This window comes from Diospyros lotus, chromosome 2, assembly GCF_014633365.1.
Source record: "Diospyros lotus cultivar Yz01 chromosome 2, ASM1463336v1, whole genome shotgun sequence".
Taxonomy (NCBI): domain Eukaryota; kingdom Viridiplantae; phylum Streptophyta; class Magnoliopsida; order Ericales; family Ebenaceae; genus Diospyros; species Diospyros lotus.
Window position 1 is genome coordinate 37,187,530 of NC_068339.1, and position 25,372 is coordinate 37,212,901.

The 25,372-nt window shown below is 37.0% G+C and overlaps 2 protein-coding genes across 2 annotated transcripts in view; one reads left to right on the top strand and one right to left on the bottom strand.

Moving 5' to 3' along the window:
* The first annotated feature begins 8,719 nt into the window (after nt 1–8,719).
* LOC127794015 (uncharacterized) lies at nt 8,720–9,560 on the top strand. Its single transcript, XM_052324873.1, has one exon. It carries the CDS (start codon nt 8,889–8,891, stop codon nt 9,348–9,350), a length of 462 nt encoding a protein of 153 aa, XP_052180833.1. The 5' UTR covers nt 8,720–8,888; the 3' UTR covers nt 9,351–9,560.
* Nucleotides 9,561–11,320: 1,760 nt separating this feature from the next.
* The window catches only part of LOC127795012 (RNA-dependent RNA polymerase 2), a 36,972-nt gene continuing 22,920 nt past the window's right edge, over nt 11,321–25,372 (bottom strand). Inside the window, exons 2-4 of the mRNA XM_052326408.1 lie at nt 13,108–15,011; nt 12,474–12,624; nt 11,321–12,396 (exon numbers count right to left, since the gene is read on the bottom strand). Coding sequence (XP_052182368.1) covers nt 11,632–12,396; nt 12,474–12,624; nt 13,108–15,011 — 2,820 coding nt within the window. The 3' untranslated portion in view covers nt 11,321–11,631. The remainder of the gene's footprint in view (nt 12,397–12,473; nt 12,625–13,107; nt 15,012–25,372) is intronic.

Sequence of the window (25,372 nt, forward strand, 5' to 3'; positions counted from 1 at the left end):
CTTCTATTTGAGAGTAATGTTCTCTTTAAGATTTATGTCGTTCGTATTGGAAGTGAAGACAGTCTTTCATCATGAGTGTTTGTCATTATGCCGAGAGTACTCAGTTTCTTAATGAGGGTTTTTCCCTTATTGCTAAAGGAAACCAGGTAATAGTTTAGTTAGATGTTAGACTTAGTTCTCTGACTGGGTTACCTGGTTTGGCTAGGCAAATTTTCCCTTAGATTTTCTAGGTTCATTAGATTGTTCTAGATAACTGGGATCCGAGCTTCAGTATAGCTCGAGTTCTCCTAATCATGGTCGATTAGAGCAACAGGCATTTGTTAGGGTAACATATTGTGTAAAAAGGTTGAGTTAAGTAAAGGCCTGGTGGGAGAGTAGGAATACGGTCACAAATGAGCTAAGATGTTTGCAAGTCTCTCGGTGTTTGACTCAATAAAAACTTGTTTGAGTTCTTTTATTAAGGTAAATAACCAAATTTGAGCATAACTTTGAAGTTCGATTTGTAAATGAGCTGGGATTGACTTCAGTAAATCTCAACTTATTAAGGCTTGTGAACAAGTTCAATTAGTAGCTCATGAACTAGTTCAATTAAAAACTTATGAACATGCTCGATTAGAATCTCGTGGATAAATTTGCTTATAAATACATTAATAAATTTATTTAAAATTTTGTAAATATATTATTTAACATTATCAAACGTTAAATTTTTATAATAATACTATTAAATTTAATATACATAAAACTATTATATATATTAATTCATCATTTAAAATAATGTAATATATATATATAATATAATAACCATTAAGGCATTAACCAAACGGTCCAATTGGAACAATTCATACAACTTATCAATTATATATATACATATATATAGACTCCAATCAATCTCCATGGTCCACGAACCAAACCTTAACATGATTGCACAAAACTAAAGCCAAATGCATTGCACCCGCACAGTCGCACATCTAACTTGAGGCCTCATTTCTCTTTGAACACCATTGCCGATGCCACATCGCCTTAAGCCCTCTTTGTTTCTGAACTATGAAGGCTTATTTCACTCAGTTGTTGTCATCTTTACTCATTCGGGAAGATAGATCTCTCAGCCTTAGGTGACATCTCTTTTCTTTTATGCCTTTTCTACTTTCTTTGTCTTCTCTTCTCTGTCTCTAGTTTTAAATATCAGTAGGTGCCTTCTTGTGAGCTCGAGCCTAGCTCACGAGCTCCTAGCTCATGTTAATCAAGCTCAAACTAGAGCTTGAACAGGTTCCAAAGCTCGAGTTGAGCTCGAGCCCAATTATTTTCTAGCAAACCGAGCTTGAGCTCATCAAAGCTCGACTTTGCTTGCCTAGATTGCATTCCTAAGTAAGATGACTCAAAAAGCTAATATGTGTGGATGAAGACCGTGGAAGTTAATATGATGGATGCCAAATGATGATGGTTGGAGTCGATCACCACTAGGTTTGCCAAAAGCCAAGTGTGTCAAGAAGATGTCTTAGGTGATGGACAAAGTTTTGGCTCTATAAGAAATTACAAAAATACCCTTTTTAAGCTCTATAGAGGTGACACGTGTCCCAAGATATTTAAATTAGGTTATGGGTCCCAATCCAGGTAAAAGACTCAACCCAAAATATCCAAATTCACCTCGATTTGGGACTACATCTCTACATGTCCAAATTGACCAATGTGTTGGGAGCTAAGCGTCGACTTGGCATGCTTGTGGCCTTTTTCTGCCTCATAGTACACCTTCTTAAAGGCACGAATTTCAAGAGACAAGTATATCATTTATTACATATTATTACTTTACTTTATCTTTAATATCAATATTAACTTGATTGTCAGAGGATATGTCAGGGGATCAAGACCCACATTTTTAAGTTGAGTAAGCTTTGGTAAGCTCGGAGTTAAGAACATCCACCAAACGCACTCGATTTTGAACAAACCTAGTTATGATTGACTCTAACCGTCATTAGTACTAATTCCCATTTCTTATTAAATTAATTGATTTGCTTATTACTAGGCATTTATTTTGAGTTTGATAATTTTTGCACAAAAAAAAAATCTCGATATATTACCTTATTCATTATTTTATACTAGATTTATTACACAAATATTTTTATACCAATAAACTCAATTAAGCACTAGCTATTTAATACCAATTATAACTATTGGATTCCATTAGTCCTAATAACGCCATTCTTCCATAATCTATTTCTAATAAATAGAAATAATGTGATAATCACAACCTAACTTCCATGTCGCTTGAACAAATACCTTCCGTTAGTCCCTATTGTGTTGTATATGTATATAAAGTCTAAATTCATATATATATATATATTTGTATATTTGCTTACATATATAAGTATATGCACTTTTAGAATCATATTATAAACAAATGTAGTCCTATAGCATTACATGCTTGGCAAGGACATGGCAAACCATAGTGGGTAAGGTGAAGACAACTTGGAATGGGTTGAGATCTCACATGAGGATTCAATTCTGGGAGGATCATTCTCCCCAATTTTCAACCACTACACCCTTTCGGTGTGTTTTTAAATGAAATAATAAAAATTTAGGCCATAAATATAAAATATTGCACAAAAGGCAATCTAAATTGAATTTAATTGACATACAATAGCAAAAAAATCAACATCAAAGTAAAATTATGGCATGTCAAAATCCAATCCTGTTAACTTAAAAGGGAATTAATAAGGCTTGAGGGAGATTTAGGGTACGAGAAAGCAAAATTAAAGAACAATTTCATGTCAAACCACTCTTGCATCTTCATTCGAAATATTCGAATCATTTGTTGATACGTTTGAATATATTAAATTAGGTGATAAATTACGTAGTGGCACCTCTAATTTTGTTTTCGTGCATGAAAATAGTTCTTACATCCATTATGAGAAAATAAATGATAATCACCACTTAATTGTTTATTAAGTAAACTTACATTATTTGGTTTGGAGCGAAATGTCAATCGCCCATTTACTAACATTATACTTATTTATTTGTCAAGTCATAAAATGACAATGATATGGTCTTATATGCATGTATGCCATTATACTTATTTATTTGTCAAGTCATAAAATGGCAATGATATGGTCTTATATGCATGTATGCCATTGAAAAGGGATTTTAATGCAATAATCATAATTTTCACTATAAATTTTCAAAGATATAGTGCCATTTATGCAAATGAGACAGGTGCATAATAAAATGAAATTTGCAAGGTGTTGGTGTTATTTGAACAAAATTTGAGGGCATATGTATGATAAAACAAAAAATAATAGGTTTACGTGCAATAACCTAAAACTTTAAGAATAGAAGTGTCACATGTACAAAATCCAACAACTTTCAAAAATGACGTGCAACTCTACTTTCTTCTCTAATTAATTGCTCACCACCGGTGACACTCCAACACTTTTTGCCTATACAAAATGGCTCTCTTTCCCAATAGAAAATTCCCTATAACATTACTGATTATCGTCTGCCATTTCTCATAACCAAAAATTGTTGAAATTCGTTATCGCTTTTTTATTTTTTCCAGTAACCCAACTTATCAAACTAGTTTTCTACGTACTTGAAACTTTTGTTTTTCCTTCCCTTTGGTCTTTCTCATTTGGTTCTTCTAGATTTGAAGAAAATATTGACTTTTATAGTGACCCCAACACGTCATTGTTATCTCACTAGTTAACTCTTCTATTATCAGTCACCACCTAACAACCACAATCACCTCTGCTAATGGCTGTGTTGTCATCTCGCTGCCAGAGCTGGCTCAACGAAATCAGGGGCTTAGGCAAAAAAGTTTGTTGAGGCCCTTTTCGAGAGTATTAATTTTTTTTTATAAAAATAAATAAATAATATACCTTTTTATGAGAACTTCTCCTTTCATTCTTGTTTGTCAAAGTAGTTTTCACAAACATAACATAAACAGAGCATAGACATACACTAACAACTCAAAATCAATTAATCACATAGTCAAAATGAAACACAGCTAATCACAAGTTCACAACAAATCAAAGCCAAAAAAATACCCACATAAGAACACGAACACCTGGAAAGTCTCAAAAATAACAAACCCATAAACAAAAATAAAAGTAAAAAAAAAATCAAAGACTCAAAGTACATACCGAACAAGCAACATAGATGCTGAATCTTGTTGCTAAATCGGTGAAGCATGAAGACTGAAGCGAGCGAAAAGACCAAAAGTGACCCTCGCGTTGTCGACAGCTGGCCCAATAGTCATAGACTCACTGAGTCACTACAAGCGAGAGAGAGAGACAGAAAAATAGATTACAAAGATGTTGTTGAGCCTAGTGTTGATTTTACCGAAGTTGAAACGCACAAGAGAGAAAGAAAAGAAAATAAGAGAGGAGGGGAAAATGAAAATGGGTTTAATGGTGGGATTATGGGAAATTGAGAATTGGGAAGTGTGAAAGTGATAGTACAAAATTTGGGTAAGAGAGAGAGAGAGAGAGAGAGAGAGGGGGAGGGGGGGGGGGGGGGAGGGGAGGGGAAGTGAATTACCAATAGCAAGATTTTTTTATAGATTTAGTGTTTTATATTTAATTTTTTTAATAAAATATTTATTATTAAAAATATAAATATATATAAATTATAAATTTAATGACCTATCAAAAGTTGGGGGCTAGGCAGCCGCCTATTTTGCCTTATAGTTGGGCCTGCTCTGCTCGCAGCCTAGCCATGTTTGTTTGCCATTGTTACCATTCCTCAAATAAATTTTGCAGTTTTGCATGTATACACATAGGATATGATGGCTAGACTTTACCACTTTTGGCTTAATTTGCTTTTAATTTTTCACCAAGTTTCTTTGAGTTATTCATTATTCTTGAAGATATGGCGGATTGTAATCGAATCTAAAAGATTAAAACTCATATTCGATCGAGCTTGCTTATTGTCCAGTGAGCCCTTCGTTGGTTCTTCAATTCCTTTTGTTGTTTTTTTTTTGTTCATTTTCTTAGCCTCCAATATCTTTGCTCATTTGTGGTCAATTGGTGTCAAAACACCGATGTGTTATCCTCAATGCCATCACCAAGAGTCCTAAAACACTTTGATCCAATTCATAAAATTTGCTTGAAATCTTAGTTAAAAGTGGCTCACCCAAATTATTCTTTGTGTTTTAAGTAACTTTCTTTTTTTTATAATTTTTCAAGCTCAATTATTTTTTATTTGACGGTGGATTATGAAATCCATAAATACTATCATATTGTTTATCATGGCTTCTTCAATGCCCATCTGTTGGCTCATTTTAACTCAAATCTGTTTGAATTTTATTTTGGTTCAAGTAAGGTTGTCCAACTAACTAATTATACATTTTAACCAATTTTAGACTCAAATAATTTTTAGTTTATTTGTTGATTTTCGACAAACTCGAGTCTTATGAGTTTGTTTTAATCCCCATCTATGATGCCCAAAATTGGAATTAATCCAATTTGATTTGATTTGATCAAATTTTTACACTCAAAGTTGCTCCTTAATTTAGTGAAAATGACTTATTTAAGCCATTTTAAAGAATTACACTTGGGCCTTATTTCTCTATAAATTTGCCTTTGATCATTTTAAATTCCTCTTGAGTCTTGATAATTTCTTCCCTTTATCACAAAATTTCCCTTTCTAGGTCTAATTTTAATATCCAAAATTTATTGAAAATTTCAAAGATTACATTATAGATCATAATGAACCTCAACCACTCAACCACATGAGACAAGAAGACAACATGGAATATTATTTGTTTGAATTATAAATTATTATTATTGTCAACTCCAATACAAAAGTATAACATTAAATAAAATTTTAAAAAATTCATGTAGCGAAATCCTGAATATTAGAATAAAATTTGGTATATATTTTTTTTTATTGAAATACATAGAACCTAATTCAAATAACATATCTCAAAGCATGGGAGGAAAAGACAACGTTAAGAAAAAAATAATGTTAAGAGTAATGACTAATGATAATATTATCAATTATGTAGCGACTCTTCATTAGATGAAATTAAAGAAATCATTTATCATTATCTTTTTGTCTAATACCTCATCTAATATGAATGCGACATATGACCATCATAACTGCTAACATTACTATTAAAGGGGTGTTTGTTAACCAAGATAAGAGGGAGAAAATGTTAGATATGGGAAGCATTTCGGATGTTTGGTATTTCCAACGTGTTTGTTAACCTTATCTAATCATTTCTGGAAAAGGCCTCACGTGACCTCTTATCTCCCCCTTTCAAGATAAATTTATCCGACCTCCCCCCTCGAATAAATTTATCTTGCTCTTTCAAGATAAGGCTGAATTACTTATCTACCCCTTGTAAGATAATTAATGCCATTTAGTGCATTTTAAAGATTTAAATTTATTAAAAAACCTTATTTATTTAACTCTTATAATTAATATTTTTTTAATATATTTTTAAATTATTATATGTTTTGACAATTTTTAAAATTTAAATGACATTTTCATTTCATTGAGTTTTAAAATTTAAATTTCTCTCTCTCTATATATATATTTTATTTAACTCTTTTCAACTCTTTTTAAATTTATTTTTGGACATGAATTTGAAAAATAAAATATTATTTTTAATTTTAATCTTAATTTTTTTGACAATTCACATTAATCATAAAATAATATTTTAATCATAAATTTGATAATAGAGATATTTTGGTAAAAAAAACCCTTATCTTGGTGCTTATCATATGTATTAACAAACACATGGAAAGAAAAAATACAATTATCAGTGGATTTTAAAAAATTTAACAAACAGTCTGATAGAAATCTTGTAATGCTTCCCGGTCTTATCTTAATCATTCCATATCTTGATTCGGAAAGCATTCCAATCTTATCTTGATATCACATTATTTTTCTCATTTTAACAAACGTCCCCTAAAAAAAATCTTGATATCATAACTGCTAATATTACTATTAAGAAAAATCTTGATAGAGTATATCTAAGAGCACCAGATTACCGAGAAGAAAAAGAGAAAAAGAAAATGGTTTGGTCACACGTGTAAACACATGGGACAAGATAGAAATTGCAGTTTGTGGGTGGACTATCTAATTATTGTTGGTAATTAGTGTAGTCGCCTTCTTCATTATTATTGTAATGTCCTCTGTCTATTAGCTTAATTAATCAAACAGAGTGTCCACTTTAATTTTAATTATTATATATTTTCTTGTCAACATGTCACGGCATCATCATCGCCCTCATCTTCTTTATTTTAAGCTTAATTGGTGGTGTTGTTAGGTACTAATTATTATGGAATTTTTATTATTGCAAGAATACTTTTCAAAATTTCCAATAATGGGCCCAAATGTCAATTATAATAATCTCTTGAGAGTTTGTATTTACGAGACAAAGTAACACTTTAGGAGTCATGAAGAATCAATTTGGACTCAAAAATATTTTATTTAGTAGAAATTGATTACGTGTAGGGGTGTTCGCGGTGTGATTTGGCTGGTCTGAATTATTTTTAGCACGTCAAACTGTTAGTGCGATTTTTCAACCAAATCAGACCGCGGTCTGGTTTGGGTTCGGCCAAACCGCACCAAATCAGACCGCATTTGCGCTCTGGTTTGGTGCAGTTTATCGCGATTTGAAATACTACTTAAAATCACTAAAAAAGATATTTAAAAATGATAAATAAAAACACAAATATTGGTAAATAAAGACAATTAAATGTAAATAAATATGAGCAAAAAATAAAGACAAAATAGTGAAAAAAATAAATAGGACGGGACTACCAATTATTAGATTTTTATAATAATAATTTTTTTTATTATTTTCTTAAACGGTTCGATTTAAAACCAAATCATCAACTGTCCAAACCACAAACCGTGAGGTTTGGACAGAATTCAAACCGTTTTCGACCGTCAAAAAAAAAATCGATCTGTTCGATTTGATTTGATTCGGTTCGGTTTGGTCGATTTTTGTGGTGCGTCAATTTTTTTGAACACCCCTAATTACGTGTTTATTTAAAAATATATAATTTTACGATCACATTCGATTGACCTGTAAGTTAAATTAAAAGAGAAATCTCATATTCTCTAAGAATAACGAATAAAACCCGAACACTTAAACCATAAAAAAATAATAATAATAACACTTGGGGTGTAAGATTAGATTGGGTCTCACCTCACCGAATCAATCAAACAATCAATCATACGTGCCCCCTTAGCTTTGTGGGTCCCGCGGTCCCCACCAATAAATAAAAAGCGGCTACTTTACTTAGTTGGATGATGACATGACAGCCGTAAATGAGCTACATGTCGTTGTTTGAACCTTGATCGGCCTATCGAAACGCTCCGCCGCCCGCTTAGCACCAGATCATCACCGCCAACTAACGGCTACAATGATCGTACTAAAATTACCATCATACCCTCCAGCCTTGCCAGACTGGAGCTACCGGCTCATCCGGTTTTTGTTTGAAAAGAAAGATAAGTCTTAATTCAATAATCCTTTTAATAATTCATTATTTTATACAATAAAATGATTAATTCGAATTATTTTGAAAGGCCAAATAAATATTATGCATTTCTTTCCTATTGGAAATGTTTTTGGGTAATTTAATGGATTTTATTCAGAGAATGGTGGTTGACTGGCATTGCCTGGTCACCGGTCACCATGCCCTCCCCCACCTCTCCCCAGTTTCCGTTGCAACCTTCCTCTACCAAATTTTTATATACGACGCTTCATCTTCGTCTCCACTTGAGGCAGAGAGCGCCAGGGTTTTAAGAGAGGGGGGCGTCGTTCCTGCTCCCTGCAACTGCAAGCCCCAAAGGCCAAATCGCTAATGTCTCTCTGATCGATACAGTCACATATACACAGAGACACAGTCGTGTGTGTGTGTGTGTGTATATATTTCTTTATGGCTACCGAAAGCCGTGAGCTCTCGCACAAAGATGCGGAATCCATGGAAGAGATGGCGTTCCCCGGGAGGCGCTGCTGCTTCTGCATACCGTGCTTCGGCTCTGGCAGTTCTCCGATCGCCGGAGCGCACTGGTGGCAGAGGATGCGGGGGGCAGACTACGAGGATAGGTGGTGGAGCCGCGGGATCAGCGCGCTCAAGAAGGTTCGCGAGTGGTCGGAGATCGTTGCTGGCCCACGCTGGAAGACCTTCATCCGGAGGTTCAACCGGAACAAGAGCGGCGGCGGCAGGCACTGCAAGTTCCAGTACGATCCTCTCAGTTATGCCCTCAACTTCGACGAAGGCGCCGGCCAGAGCGGTAGTCCGGAGGAGGAGTACGGATTCCGGAACTTCTCGGCAAGATACGCTGCGATCCCGATGCCGGGGGCGGATCACGTGAAGAACGCGCCGACGTACGCGTGACTCCTCAAGAGGTAAGGGGAGGTGGTGGGGGTGCGCCGGCTGGGCTAATTTGCGCGTGGGTGCGTACACTACCGGGAACGTGCTATGGTGGAATGCGAGTTGGACGTGTAGCTTACCATGGCTGACACCGGGGCGCATGTCGTCGATTGGAGGTGCCTTTTTGTCTTTTGTTTATAATATATATATATATATATATATTGATTTTGATTATGATTTTGATTTGGTTTTGTTATCATAGTGATGGAAGAAATACTTAAATACCCTTTTGTTATATGAGCGGGAGTGGCTGTGTATAAATAAATAAAGACAGAGAAGAGTGAGGATGAGGATAAAGATGCGTGTAGGTTAGGCCGTCTATCTAGCGGAGGGAGGGAGGGAGGGGGTTTGTTTAATGTTATATATTATTTCAGTTTCTTGTGAGAAAATAGAAAAGGGGTTGTTGGATTGGATTGGATTTGGATGCTTGATGTGATACAGATTATAAGAGCAAACGGACACTAATAACACGAGGGTAGTAAAGGAACATAAAAAACCAGCTGGCCAACAACCGAAAAAACAGCCCTCCCCCAGCTACCTGCCAACCAACCAACCAACCATCCATCCATCCGTGGCCATTGAGCAGTCAATCCTTGGATGGAATCCATCCCCTTATGCATCATCATCATATGAGATATATGTGAAATGGGCCTTTTGATGCTTATTGTTTTTTTCTTTTTTTTACTATTCATTTATTTAAAAAATTTCTAACGTGCCTTCGAGAGCAAATTTATTAGTGAGCTGTTCGCCCAATATAACTCACAACAAAATTTAAATTTGTAAGGTAAGTTTTTTGATTTTTTAATAATAGCCCAACTCAAATTTAGTCCAACCTATTTTTAATTTTTTTCAACCACTTGTCTCGATCCGTCCTCGCTTATCTTTGCCCCCATTAAACTAAATTTTCAAATCCATCAATGTCCGTCTCTACTAATTCCAAAACCATAAACCCTAACCTCAATTTTCTTCCAACATATAAACATTATTATTTGGTTGATGATTTTGGTTTTAAGAGCTTATTTGTTCTGTTGCTATGATGCACTACTTGTAGCCATGGAAACACATCATAACAAGAGCTTCTTGTTCTCATTCATACCAACACCACTCTAAATAGATGTGTTATACATCCATCCTATTCTTTCGTTTCCATCTGGACCAAATCTATCTCTATTCAATAAATATTTATTATAAACCAAAATTTCATATTTTTAAAATTTAATATTCACTTGCACATTTTTTTTAAAACATTTCATTCTTATTTATAAATAACAAGTATGTATAATATGCACATAAATTTGTTAAAATACTAGAAATTAGGAACCTCTAATACATTCACTATTAAGGTGTCAGCCTATCATTTCATGTCCTTTATTGTATAAGATAAAATTAATTCTCTATTTTGTTTCTATTCAAACTAAAATATAACGTAAGATTTTAAATAAAAATTTATTTGAGGACAATTAAAAATTGCAAGTTATTTAGTTTTATAAAAAAAATTGATAAATGTAACATTTGACATAATGATAGAATATATTTATTTTAAATAAAAGTCTTGGAGTATATTATACATACAAAGATACACGTATACATGTATATGTGTACATATGTATAATATGCATATACAAGCATACCTGGTAATTTATATATATGTACATGTATGTATGTACATATGCATACGTGTAAAATACATATAATATATATCTACACGTATGTATATGTATTATGCAATGATGTATATACATGTATGCATTATATATGTATTTTTTGTATTCATATATAAATTAATACGCATGTATACATGTTCATATATAAAAATATTTAAAAAATAGATCTCATGATCTGGGTTCAAATCTATAAGATGTAAATCAACAGAATCCAACCCGATTATAAGTAAATCTAAACTGGAGATCAAAAATACAAAACAAAGAAAGAACGAAGGAGAAGCGAGAACCATGTTTGGCCCGCGAGCTGATTTGGTTGAGGACTTTATTTATTTACCATGGAGTAACTGTTGCAACTTGGGAATTAATTTTCTCTTGAAATGTGCCATGCCTATGTCCATAATATTATAAATATTTTTAGTTTTACATACAAAAAAGAGATATATTTAATAAATACCATTGAAAATTTAACATTTGCAGTGTGACACCCTGCATCATCGGTAATTATTCATAATCACTTCTTCTAGGTAAAGCATTCTGCTGCAATATAGCTTGCAGTGTTCGTGCCAGCCAACAGCTTTCTGCTATTCACTCACTGACTTTATACCTAGCAAAACATCTCCTGCAATCCATGGAAAGCCCAAGCAATGGGCACCCTCCTTATGGTAGGTTGGGTGATAAGTGACGTGGTACCATGCAGATGCCATCTTCTGTTGCTCGTCGTCGGCCTTGCAGCGGCAGCTGCTCTCGAACCACCCCTTGGCCTCTTTGCGTAGGGTCTTAACCGACAACAGAATCCTATCCTTCATTTCGGCGTATCTCCTGTTGTCCTTCTGCAGATACACTGACCGGACGCGCAAATTCCCAGTTAATATCTCATCTTCACTCTCTGCCCCGTAATAATTCATCAAGTCGCTCAATTTATCCCAGTACATGCCCTTGTGCCTTTCTGCACTTTCAAGGAAGTCTTCGAATCCATCCACCACAAGATCCTTGTCGTATACTTCATGGGCTATCTTCTCAGACCAAACAGAGTCTGGCCTTTCTTGCACCCTTGATGCGTTCAAGGTGGCACGGTAGAGTTTGCCCAGTACCCCATGGGAGGTGTAAGAGCTCTTGTCCCACCTTTCCATGAAATCGGGAAACTCTTTTGGTCTCAAAAAGTTGGGCATCTCAGCTGGTGCTCCTGTCTTGGCAAAGTCAACAGCCATCGAGTGGAGGCTGGCCAACTGAAGACATTTTGGACTCAGAGCTTTCTCCGGTTCCCGGTCAGCATGTATCAAATGAGCAGTAGAGATCATGCCTAGATTGTCATTGATCATGTAGTCAACAAAAAATTTTTGAATTTCCTGCAAAATATCAGTAAACCCGTGTAAAGGAACATGTTTTACTTGAATGGAACCGTACAAATTCAATTTCGAGCTACCTCCATAGACACGTTATGATCCATTATACGTGGTCTTCGCCCAGTGTAGTCCATGGGAGTCACAGTCTCGGTTGGGATCAGATTTTCATCCCAGCTAATAAAAAATAAGTCTCCATCAAGATCACCGCCAGAGCATTCATTTGGATGAGGCCTGTGGATGTCGCTCTTGTTGTCATGCACAAACTCTTGAGGGTTTTCTTATCCATGTAAAATAATAGTGTGTGCATTGTCACTCCCATAGAAATGAAAAACAAGAAAACACGTTCAGATACAAAAAATTCCTAAATGGAAAACGGGAAAATCTGGCTTTCCAATTTTGCAAATTTGAATTGAAACTGGAAAACTGCTCAAAGTTGTTCCCCAAAATTTCCTCGCTAATTTCAGCCAAATGAAAATGGTTTTTCCCAAAATTTTCCCCACTTCGACCAAAATCAATATTAATTGTAGTTATATGAATATCAATATGCATAGTAAAATGTGAATACAAGGCTAATGATTGTTGTTGTGGTAAAAAAGATCCAACAGGCGCAGCCTATCATTTTAATAAATGCAATCCTACTTTAGGAGTTGCAAACACAAAAGACAATTCTAATTAACAAATGGGGGGAAGAAGTTCCTTCAGAGTACTTCATACCTTTGTCCTTTCTGAGGGAAGACGAGGCAATCCACGAAACCCTTCTCATCTAATGTCACCTCATACACAGCCTCCAAGACTCTAATATCTCCTGGATGAAGACATGGATTCTTTGTAACTACCACCTTTCCAACCACAACAGAAGTTGTCTCATCCACTTTCTGAAAGAAACTCTGATCTCCAGATTGCATCTCTGCTTTAGTCATGGTTATACGGGCATAAACTTGGCCATAGTTTAGAATGCCTGTTTCATCCAAACAACCAATTAGTACCCTTCCTTTGGGCACATATATTCTGCACCTGCTCCTTATATCAGATAAAATGTTATCATGGTGTGCTCTAAGCATCATGGAGAGGTAAGGTTCCACATTTGGCTCATAACCTTGAAGCAACATCTTGATCAAAATGCTCTTAGCATCACTTGCATTCATGCTCTCCAAAACTCCCAAGGCTGCCTCTCTACTTATAAGCATTTTGTCCAGAAGACGAAGTTGTTGATCTTGCATAGCCTCAAAAGCCTGGTCTTCAACTCCCAAGGTAGACAGAAGGGAAATAATCTCCCGGTTCAAGTAGCAAGGCATGGAGTCACTCCACTTTGTTACATTAAGCATTCTGTTCTTTGATTCAAATTTGAGCATGCTCCTACGTAGAGACAGCTTTCTGAAGGAATTACGGTCAACAGCTATGACACCTTTATAGCCACCATATCGAATTTGAAATGCTGAAGGAGTATCATTTAATCCACACTTCTGAGCAACTTGCCTAGCAAAAGGCAGGGAAATTTTTCCTATGCCATCAGAGAAGCAGTAGCTGACACCATCAGAGGTAACTTCAATGTCAGGAATAACCTCAATTTCTTGTGGGGGGACTTCCAGAGTTTGTGTAGAAGAACTAAATAATTGACCCATCCTTGCAGCACATTTTGACACACTGCGGATCTTATTGAAGCAGCCCATCCATTCCCTAATATCTTCTGCTTTTACATTCTCATTAGAAGCAAACATCCAGACAGAATTTGAACGGAGCTGGCTAGCTGAAAAGGCCAGAAATTGAAATCGTTTAGCCCCAATCACAATCCCATCTTGAAGAACAGACAAAATCCGCTGATATATTTTAGTTCTGTAGGGCTTGGCAAATATGCCTTGCTGAATGCTTGGGGAAATGGCACTAGGGGAAAGCTTACCCAAATCTTCATCCACAAAAGTAACTCTCAAGAAGTCAGAAGCATATGAAGCAAATTTCTTTACAACATAATTTGAGCTCTCAAGCTCTGGGCCTAAGCAGTAAATCTTGGATGGAGTAACGAGAGCTCTATGACAACTCATCGTATTATGACTTACTAATCTGCCAAGGGACGATGACAGAAGATTCTTACCATCTTTCCTTAGAATATGTTGATGGGTTTTAACATATGACAGAGGATCATAATGAGTCGATTGCAATTTACGCATTTTCTGAAGAATCATCATTGCAGCATCTACTTCTAAACTGCCGAGGATCTCAATCAGATCACCATCCACTGCAGCAAGACTAATTTTTTGGGCGTGAACAAGGGAATTGAGCTGGAAAAGGATCTCATATGCTAATTTAGAATCTGATTGGCACCTGACAAGTGGAACTAGCTCAGATGTAGAACCAAATTCTTCCCCTTCTTCTAAAGTTAAATCTTTTAGACCTTCCTTATAATAAGGCAAACCAGTAAGAACGTCAAGAGCTGATATTTCTTCCTTAACTTCCCAACAAAGTGAAGTTGATTGCCCAATTGACTTAATAACAGAAAAATCTGTAGTACGCACCCAACGAAACTCGAAATCCTCCTTGCAAATGTGGTACCGGTTATTACTGAACTTTGCACTGATGTTAGGCCCAGAAACTTTTTGATATATCTTGGGTGCATGCTTGAGCTGAAAAAGATACAGCCTAAGGTAAAATCTTTCCCAGATCAAATATCAAAGACAAATTAGCAATGAATTTACTAGCTCTAAAACCAGGTAACACAGAAAGTAATATACACACTAGGATGTCAACTCCCTGCAAATCAGCCAACCCAAATTTAAAATGTCTGACTCATCATATAGATTCAATTCTCTATCTAAATTTGCGGGGAAATAAACAAATTCCACCTCAGGCTATGGAAAATTTCCATGATTTTGAACTTTCAACTGAATAATGTGAACTGAAGTTCAATATGCATAGCTGAATAAGGAATCTGATCACATACAACATTTCACAATAAGGTGCAGTCTTCAAATGCTAAATTTTGAGAACTCCTTTGTTTGGGAGAGAACTAGAAATGGAAATGGGAGGAATAGAATGTAAAATATTTTCTCCCCAGTTGGGAGAGCAAGGGATGGAAAGTAAGGGAAAATGTTTTTCCTTGTTTAGAAGAGCAATGGAAATGGATGGAATGGAAGGATATTAAACAACAAATGACCATCATACCCTTTTAATAAAAAGATAGAGCATGATTAAATCAAGAGCAAATTTGAACTTCTAAAAACTATTACGGTAAAAGTTGCCAAAACACAAAAGAAAGTTTTCCATCTATTTTCATTTCATCCAATCTCCCCCAATTTAGGGGAGACAAAAATAGGGCTTCAAATGAAAATGGATGGAAAGTTTTTCCATCCATTTCAATTTCGTTCCCTAACTATTGTCTCCCCAAACAAGAAGAACATGTTCTTCCATCCATTTCCATTCCATTCCCTCCCCCAAATGCACTGTAAGACATCATAAACACAGAACAGCTAGAGTGACGAGGTTGGACTAAGGGAGAAAACGTGCTAAGAGGAGACCAATTAACGAGGTAGACGAAAATTCCCTCCTACAGTCATACATATTGGTACTCTATGCAAGATATATTTTAATTAGAAAGCAAAATTTGTGACCTGGTGGGTACTCAAGTGCAGCTGATATTTAACTACAAGGGAAATGCCCAGCACTGCAAATTCAAGCTTAGGTTTTGAACATTATGCTTGATTGGTTGATGAGTTACAAATTTAGTTGATCTTATCTTATGAACAACAATTAGTGCATCAAAACAATTACACCCTAAAACCTCTGAGTAATCCAATTGCATGAGACCTTGGCGGTAGTGTACCCAATTATTGAATCTGTAATATAATTTGACAACACTACAGCTACTTCAGGTTCAGCCACTTGAGCCGCAACATTAAACTTTGATGCCCACACTGGCACTTCATACATGGACTTATTCAGACACTCAACATTAAAACCTAATATGGTGTCAGGAAAATTTCTTTTCATTTCCATTTATGGATATAGAAGGCAGGCCTTAATAACAACGGTAAAGTTGCTCCTTTGTGACTGGAAAGTCACAAGTTCAAGTTATAAAACAATCTTTTGTACAGCAAGAATAACATTGTGTACAAAAAGAAAAGAAAAAAAAAAAAAGTTCACAGTCTTGGGACAGAATATGACTAAATCAAGAATTTCAATCACTTCTTGTTGAGGCACCACAATTTCTTTTCAACGTACATCGATGAAAACACAAAACACAATACTACCTCTTAAATTTGGAACAAATGGATTTAAAGTAGCACACAGTGCATGGTGACATGACATAGAAAAATCACAATAAACTCATTCAGAAGTTTAACTGGTCATACTGAAAGTGGACTGAAGTACATTATAATTTACACAGTAAGGAAGGAAACTTATTATTAACATTCTTGCTCCTTACATTTTGTAGTTTGTCCCTACAGTAAAGAACATAAAAAATTGCCAAATTAATTTCATTCCATGTACAGACATTGCACTACATTTCTAGAAATAAAGTCATCAGTGAGTCTATTGTTAGAAATTGGGGAGAAGTCTTAATAATTTTATTCATTCTGTCCAGAATTGTATATATACAGAAACTTAGGTAATCTATCATAGGAAACTCTCAATTTGGGAATTTCCTCTAATGGAGACAATCTCTAATTGATTTACAGAACCTACCAAATCTGTACACCTAACCTTCTAATTATGTATTAGGAAATAATTCAAAAAAGATAGCTTGATTGGCAGCCCTTAAAATCTGCAATCACTCTTTAATCTTTATGATTTCCGACACTCCCTCTCAAGCTGGTGAGTAGATATTATCTATTCCAAGCTTGAAAATTAATGTCTGAAATTGGGGATTGTTGATTCCTCTAGTAAACACATCCGCTAATTGTGATCCTGAAGAAACATATGGAGTATAAATGAGACTGCTGTCCAGTTTTTTCTTGATAAAGTGTTGTCACATGCCAAGGGTAGCTATTGTAATTTTGTCTTTTATTTTCTGTTATGGATATTTGTCCAGTAGTTAGAGGCAATTATAATTCTGTTTGTACTGCACAAGGGTGCAAGTGAGTGGCTGTGAGGCTATATATGAAGCCACAGCTATAGGATGGGAGGGAAAGTTGAGAAATGAATTGGATATTCTGTGTTATCTCTCTCCCTTTCTCTTGAACATTCTCCCTCTCTTCTTGCTGTTTCTTTCTCTTCCATCTGAACTCTTTCCCCCAAATTCTTCTCTTAATCTACCCAATTTCGTTTTCATACCCTAGCTCAACCAGAGGGTGTGACAAGTGTTTGTCAAGTTCTATGTGTTTTGTTTGATCATGTTGCAAAAGATTATGTGCTATACTGATGGCTCTATTGTCACAGTAGAGCTTCATAGGACCGTCCCACTCAATTTTGTAGTCTTCCAAGATAATCTTTAGCCATAGTAATTCACATAAATCTTGTGCCGTAGCTTGAAATTCAGATTCGACACTTGATCTTGCCATAACATTTTGCTTCTAGCTTCTCCATGTGACTAGATTCCCTCCAACAAATGTGCAATACCTAAAAGTAGATCTTCTATCTATCACTTAACTTGCATTAGTCAACATTGATATAAATTTTGGGTGTAATCTTGATATGCTTCCTGAACAGTATGCCTTTCCTAGGAGTCCCTTTTAATTAATGCAATATTATGTAGACTACCAATAAATGTATTTTCCTCTCTATCTACTACTTTGTCTCCCTCAGCTTGCCCCAAGTTTGTGGTTTTGATCTATAGGTGACTTAATCGGTTTGCATGCCAACTTCCCTATATCCCTTAAGAGGTCAGTAATGTACTTTTGTTGAGAGATAAAGATCCCTATCTTGGAACAGGCCACCTCAATTCCAAGGAAGTACTTAAGATTTTTGAGCTCTTTGATTTCAAATTCCTTCTTTGAGTTCTGTCCTAGACTACTTTTCATATTGAACATTCTCAGTCACTATTATGTCATCCACGTATACAATGAGAGCTATGACTCTGCCTAAGCCCGAATGCTTGATAAACAAAGTGTGGTCTCCTTGGCTTTGTAGCCCATATTTCCCATTACTTTAGTAAACCTTCCAAACGAGACCCTAGGTGAATGCTTCAAACCATACAATGCTTTCTTAAGCTTGCATACCTTACTAGGAACTATATTTTTAGCATATCCAGGTGAGATTTCCATATATATTTCCTCCTTGAGATCTTCATGTGAAAATGCATTTTTTGCGTAAAACTGTTGGAGTGGCCAATGAAAATTTGTAGCTAGGGATAACCAAATTCTCATCGTGTTCATTTTTTTACTGGAGCAAATGTTTCTTGATAGTTTATTCCATACGTTTGTGTGTACGCTTTTGCTACCAGCCTTGCTTTGTACCTTTCTAATTTCCCATCTGCTTTGTATTTTACTGTGTATATCCACTTGCATGCTATTGGTTCCTTCCCTTTTGGTAGGTCTACAACTTCCCATATTTTTTTTTTCTCCAAAGCCTACATTTCAACATTTATAGCATTTCTCCAATTCTCACAATTCAACGCCTCAAAAAGAGTATTAGGAATTGACAAAGTGTTTAAATTTGTGAGGAAGCATTTATAACAAGGAGATAGTCTCGCAAATGACACTAAGTCAGAAAGTGGATACCTTGGTTGTTTGGTACATTCCCTAGTTCCCTTCCTTATGGCAATAGGCCAATCCGATTTAGATGTGGATTGAGGAGGATTAGATGGTATTACCTCATTCTCAGGATCAAGTTTTGATGCTTGAACTGACCTTGGTCTAGCACGCAGACTCTTCCTCCTCAAGTAAACCAGAGGAAACCTGTTATCAGACACATCTACATTCTCCTCAACTAAGGATACATGTTCCAGTTCAGATTCAGGCTGAGTATCACCAAGCTCGGGTTGTTGAAGGGTAGGAGCAGGCCTGGGTTGTTGAGGTTCAAGGGTAGGAGCAGCGTGTCAGCTCCCAAAGGATTTGACCAGTTTTCTCACCAAAATCTGGAAAGAGTTTTAGAAGAAAGTAAGATAATTAGAGAAGTTTAGGGAAAATTAGAAGAACAAAGAACGGAGGGGGAAGAGAGAAGGGAGAGAGATTTAGAAAATATCATAATTATGGTATTTCATACATTCTCCCAATGGCCTGCACGTTCTGGGAATTATAAGCAATTAGGCTATTTAACTAAGTACAAGTCCTTACAACTGTAGCTTCCTTAGTACAATTACTCATTCTCTATAGCTTATCTAATTAAGGTACCTCCCTATATAGCCAGTACATGACAATTGTCGTCCCCTTTAGAAATTTCTTATGCTCAAGGAATGCAAAGGTGGTTGGCAGGTTGAGGAAATTGCTTGAGTAAATTCGGGAGATATTCCCATGTATTATTGCTCGGAAGAAGGTTGGACCATCGAATAAGGACTTGAGTGATAGGTGCACCTTGTTTATAGATGATTCTATTGTCCACTATGGTTGGATCCATGGTGATATCATGTGGTAGGAAAAGTAGGTAAGGAAGAATTTATTGGCTATGTTCCCACTGATTTCTTAAGAAGAGAAACATGAAACATCGGATGAATGTTGGACTTTTTGGGCAGTTTCAACCTGTAAGCAACATTTCCAATTCTGGCAATAATTGGAAAAGGACCACAGAATTGAGGGTTCAATTTTGAAATGGGCCTATGCATTAGAGCCTTTAGGTGGCTTGGTTTGAGCTTTAGGTAGATGACATCCCCAACTTGAGACTCCCTTTCACTCCTCTTCTTGTATGCAATTTGCTTCATTAGGTTCTTGGATGTTGCCAATTCAGTCGTCAACAATTGTAAGGCTTGTTGTCTCTGTTGCAGATAAGTGTTGACAGCTGCCATTGTAGATGAGTTGCTAAAAGTTGACGACAAAGGTGGCTTGTAACCATAAAGAGCCTCAAAGGGAGACATCTTTATAGAGCTATGGTGGTTGGAGTTGTACCACCATTAAACTAAGGCTAGCCATTTGTGCCAAATCTTAGGCTATAGAAAACAAGTGCAATGCAGGTAGGTCTCCAAACATTGATTTACTCTCTCCATTTAGCCATAAGATTTCGGGTGGTAAGAGGTGGACGTATTTAATTTAACCACCATTATCCAGTGTTCTAAAAATCGGCCTAGGCGGCCACTGCGAATATGGCCTAGTCGGCCCCTCTAGGTGCCGGCCCGATTAATCGAGCGACGGCGGCGCCTAGTCGCTTGGGATACCTAATTTTTGGGTTTAAATCTTACCCTTCGTCGATTTCGAAGCCTCTCTTACTCCTCTCAGCCCAAGGCCGCCACTGCCTCAACGCCATCAGTACCTCCTCATTGCCTCCAGCTCCATCACGACCTCCTCACCGTCGTCAAGCTCCATCCTCGCTGCTATGTCCTCGCTACGTCAACGCCGCCGCCGCGGCATTGTCAAGCTCCATCTTCGCTTCTGCTTCCGACCCCCCCCCCCTCTCTCTCTCTCTCATATTGTTGGGTGTTAGCTATTAGGGTTAATTTTCTTTTCTATTTATATGTTAGATATATATATATCTAATATATATATATATATGTTAGATATTTATATTTTTTCATGCCACTTTCAACTTTGATTTAATTGAAAATAACATCAAGTTACATCACAAAGTTAAAAAAAATTAAAAAAAAAAAAAAAAACCAACAGTTTTCCTAAGCCCTAGCCTAGCGCCGGACTAGCGCCTAGCGCGTTTTAGAACATTGAGTCACTAACAGTATCTTCGTCAACTCCTTCCATAACAAACTTGTAAAAAATTTGTCCCGATCAGACATTGTTGATAGAGGTGTCCCATGGAATTTCACTACTTGATCTAGGAAGAGTTTAGCTACTTCTTGAGCAGTGTAGGGATGCGTTAGGCTTAGGAAATGGGCATACTTTTTTACTTGGTCTACCACCACCATTATGCAATCCCTCCCTTTTAACTTAGGAAGTCCTTCAATAAAATCCATAGAAATGCTCTCCCAAGGCTGCCCCGATGGCCAAAGGGTGTAACAAACCCGGTGTGGCTATTGTTTTAGACTTGCACCTTTTACAAACATCACAGCTTAATACAAACCCCGTCTCAAATTTTTTTAGTCCTGGCCAATGGAAGAGTTGTCTGACCTTATAGTATGCATTCACTATACCCGAATGCCCCCCTATGGGAGATTCATGTAAGGCCTGCAGTATTCTCCTTTTCAATTGATCATCACCCCTATTACCAATCTCCCTTGATATCTAATTAAACCATTGGCAAGGGTATACCAGGGCTTACCTAACAAATGCACCAGTAATTGCTCAAATAACTCCTTAGCGTTTCCATCAGCTTTATAGCTTGAGGTTACTTCTTGATACTAGTTCGAGACAACAGATGTGATAGCAACAGAGCTCCCTTCCTCATAACACCTTGACAATGCATCTGTAGCTATATTCTCCCTCCCCTTTCTATATTGTATAACATAATCTAGACCCATCAACTTTGTCATTCCCTGCCTTTGCAACTGAGTATGTAACTTTTGTTATAACAAAAATTTCAAACTCTCATGGTCTGTTCTAATCACGAATTTTTCCCTTTCCAAATAATGTCTCCATTTGTCCACCGCTATCAACACTACCAACAACTCCTCATAAATACTCAAACCAAGATGTCCAGATGATAAGACCTAACTAAGGAATGCTAGGGGTCTATCCTCCTGCACCAAGATAGCCCCAATCCCATTAGCACTAGCATTTGTTTCCAAAATGAAAGGTTTACTAAAATCTGGTAATCCAAGGGTTGGCACTTCACTCATTGCTCTTTTAAGTTTGTCATCAGCCTTAGAACTCAATTTGAACCCTTCTGTTACAACCCTTCAGGTAGAACTCACTCCCAAAAACTAGCTGTCAAGGGGAGGGTGCCCAAAAAGTTATAAACCCCACACTAAAAGCCTAAACTTTCGATGTGAGACAAGTCTCATACCTTGCAGTGGACTATAACATACCACCACACTTCGCAGTTCGGCGCCCACGACGACAAGTTGTGCACTACCTAACACTAGTCCCGAACGAACACTATAATGTCAGCATCACCTCCGTTGTCGTGCGATTGCAACTGGGAGACATGAGGTCGGCTCTATTACCACTGTTACAATTGCGATGCGATGGAGGTGACGTGGGCATTACAGTGCTCGTCTGGGACTAGTTGTGGCTAGTGCACAACTCGCCATCGTGGGCGCCGGATTGCAAAGTATGGTGGTATGTTATGGTCCACTGCAAACATCGGAAGTTTAGGCTCTTGGTGTAAGGTTTATAACCTCTTGGGAACCCTCCCCTTGACAGCTAGATTTTGAGGTTGAGTTCAACCCAAGGGGTGTAACACCTTTTTTTAACTCAGTGAGGGGACGGCTAGTTATCCCATAATCCTTTACAAATCTTCGGTAATAGCCAATCAACCCCAAGAAACCCCTAAGGCCCATAACATTTGTAGGTCTGGGCCAAGTAACCATGGCTGCCACCTTGTTGGGATCGATGCTTACCCCTGCATTTGGGATGATGTGCCCTAAGTACTCCACCTGTCTTTATGCAAAGGCACGCTTTGACTCCTTAACATACAATTTGTTGAATCTAAGGACCTCAAAAGTGATTTTCAGGTGGTCTAGGTGCTTGGCAAAAGAGGGATTATAGACAAGAATGTCATAAAAAAATACTAGGATGAATTTATGTGAGTAAGGTTCAAAAATTTGGCTCATCAATGCTTGAAGGTGACTAGGGCATTGATGAGTCCAAAGGGCATTACAGTGAACTCACAGTGCCCTTGATGGGTTTCAAAAGTTGTCTTAGGTATGTCTTCAGGCCTCATTCTTATTTGGTGATGTTAGGACCCTATAGTAGTTAGATAGTTAGTACAGATGGTAGTAATAGTAGACAGTAAGGTTAACAGTTAGTTGCTTGTAACAATAGGTTGTTAAATGGCAGTTAAGTGGTTTAGAGGAGTTGTTAATATTATTAGAGGAATAACCAATAGGCTAATTGTCAACTGTGGTGGTAGCTATATTAAGCTACTAGGCTGTTGTTGAGGGGATATGGAAAATATGAATTGAAACATTTGTTCTCCTCTCTCCGTTTCGAACTTGTCTTCTCTTCCATTCAACTCTTCCTATCTTTCCTGTCTAATTCTCTCTAATTCTACCTCTCTTCTCTTCCATTTTTCCCACTCTTTCTCCAATTGTTCCCTAATTCCTCCTACAATTGGCCCTAATTTCTCTATTGAAACCCTAGGGTCATGACTGGTGATAGCTAGACCTAAGGTCTAACTTGGTAAAAACTAAAGCACGTTTGAGTTCTTCAAGCAAATCTTTCACAATGGGTATAGGAAACTTGTCTTTGATGGTGATGGTGTTTAGTTGACGATAGTCAACACAAAACTGTCATGTCCCATCCTTCTTTTTGACAAATAGCATGGGAGAAGCTAAAGGGCTACGACTTGGTCGGATGATAGCCCTTTTAAGCATATCTTTGATTAGTTTTCAATTTATGATTTCTATCTAGGTGGGTAACGATAGGATCTCACATTAATTGGTTCCACATTGGGTTTAAGGTTGATGGCATGATCAAAAGGTCTTTCGGGAGGTAAGGAATTTGGCTCCACAAAGAGGTCCCTAAAGTCAAATAAATGTATGGTAAGTGAGTTAATCTCATGTACCTCCCATTGATCTTGCAATTTGCTGGTTACAGTCACCATCAACTACCCTAGTTTGTCCTAATTGCTCAATAGCATGAAAGGAAAACAATTGGGCCACCAAGGATAGTTTGTTCTTGAACAGCCTTTGTAACTTCCTTCCCGATATCTTTTTGCAAACCCCTGTCTTTGGGCTACCTGAGAGGGTCTTCTTCGGCCATCCTTTTCAAAGGTGACCTCCATCTTGTTAAAATCAAAACTTATGGGGCTTTACCTCCATCTAGTCCACCCCAAGTACAATATCACACTTTCCCAATTTTAATAATCTCAAATCAGCCACAAATTCTTCTCCATGCATCTCCTAATAAAATCCCATGCAAGCCGACTGGCTGAGGACCTTGTTACCGTTTGCAACTATCATCGAAAAGGGATGAGTGTCAATGAGCACACATTTGAGCTTTCTGGTTGTGGCCTCATCTAAAAAGCTATGGGTTCTACCACTATCAATAAGCACCATCAATTGACAATTTTGTACCTTTCTTTCCACCTTTGACAATTTTGTTGTTTGCTAATCCCCTTAAAACATGCAGGGAAATCTCTCCCTTGTCCTCTCCTTCTATTTCCTTGGTCTCCTTGGTTCTCCTACTTCCACCTCTTCATCCTCTTCCCCTTCCAACAAAAGTAATTGCCTCTTACATCTATGTCTTGGGAAATATTTATCCCCACAATAGTAGCACAACCTTGCTTATCGTCTTTGCTCCATCATCCTTCCTCCTTGTGTTTGCACTGAGTTAGGAAAGGCCAAGATCCCTTTGTGACCTTGACCCATCTGACCTACCTCCTTACCCACTCCTTTATTTCCTACTTGCCGGACTTGGGAATTGACCCCTCTTACATGCATCCTCTACTTCTTCATCAAGGTCTCTATTGTTAATTCTTGCAATCGGGCACTTTCAACTGCCTATTTGATGACGTGGGATTGCAGCATCTTCACCATTGGTCTCACATCATAACTTAAACCACTAACAAAATTGATAAGTCTTGGATTTGAGACTTATGCAATTCAAGAATAATTTGTAGCCGTGGGGAAATTTGAATTTGAGAGAAAGAGAATTTGAAAGGAGGCAGAATTTAGAGAGAGAAAATAGAGGGAAAGACAATTTGGAAGAAAGGAATTATGTATTATCACTTTTCATAATTCTCATCCTCATACATTTAGTTTCCTTTTATAGGCAACCTCCCAATTGTAACCAAAAGAGTACAAGTGGTTACAGCTATAACTAGTAAGTACAACAACTGCTTATTAACT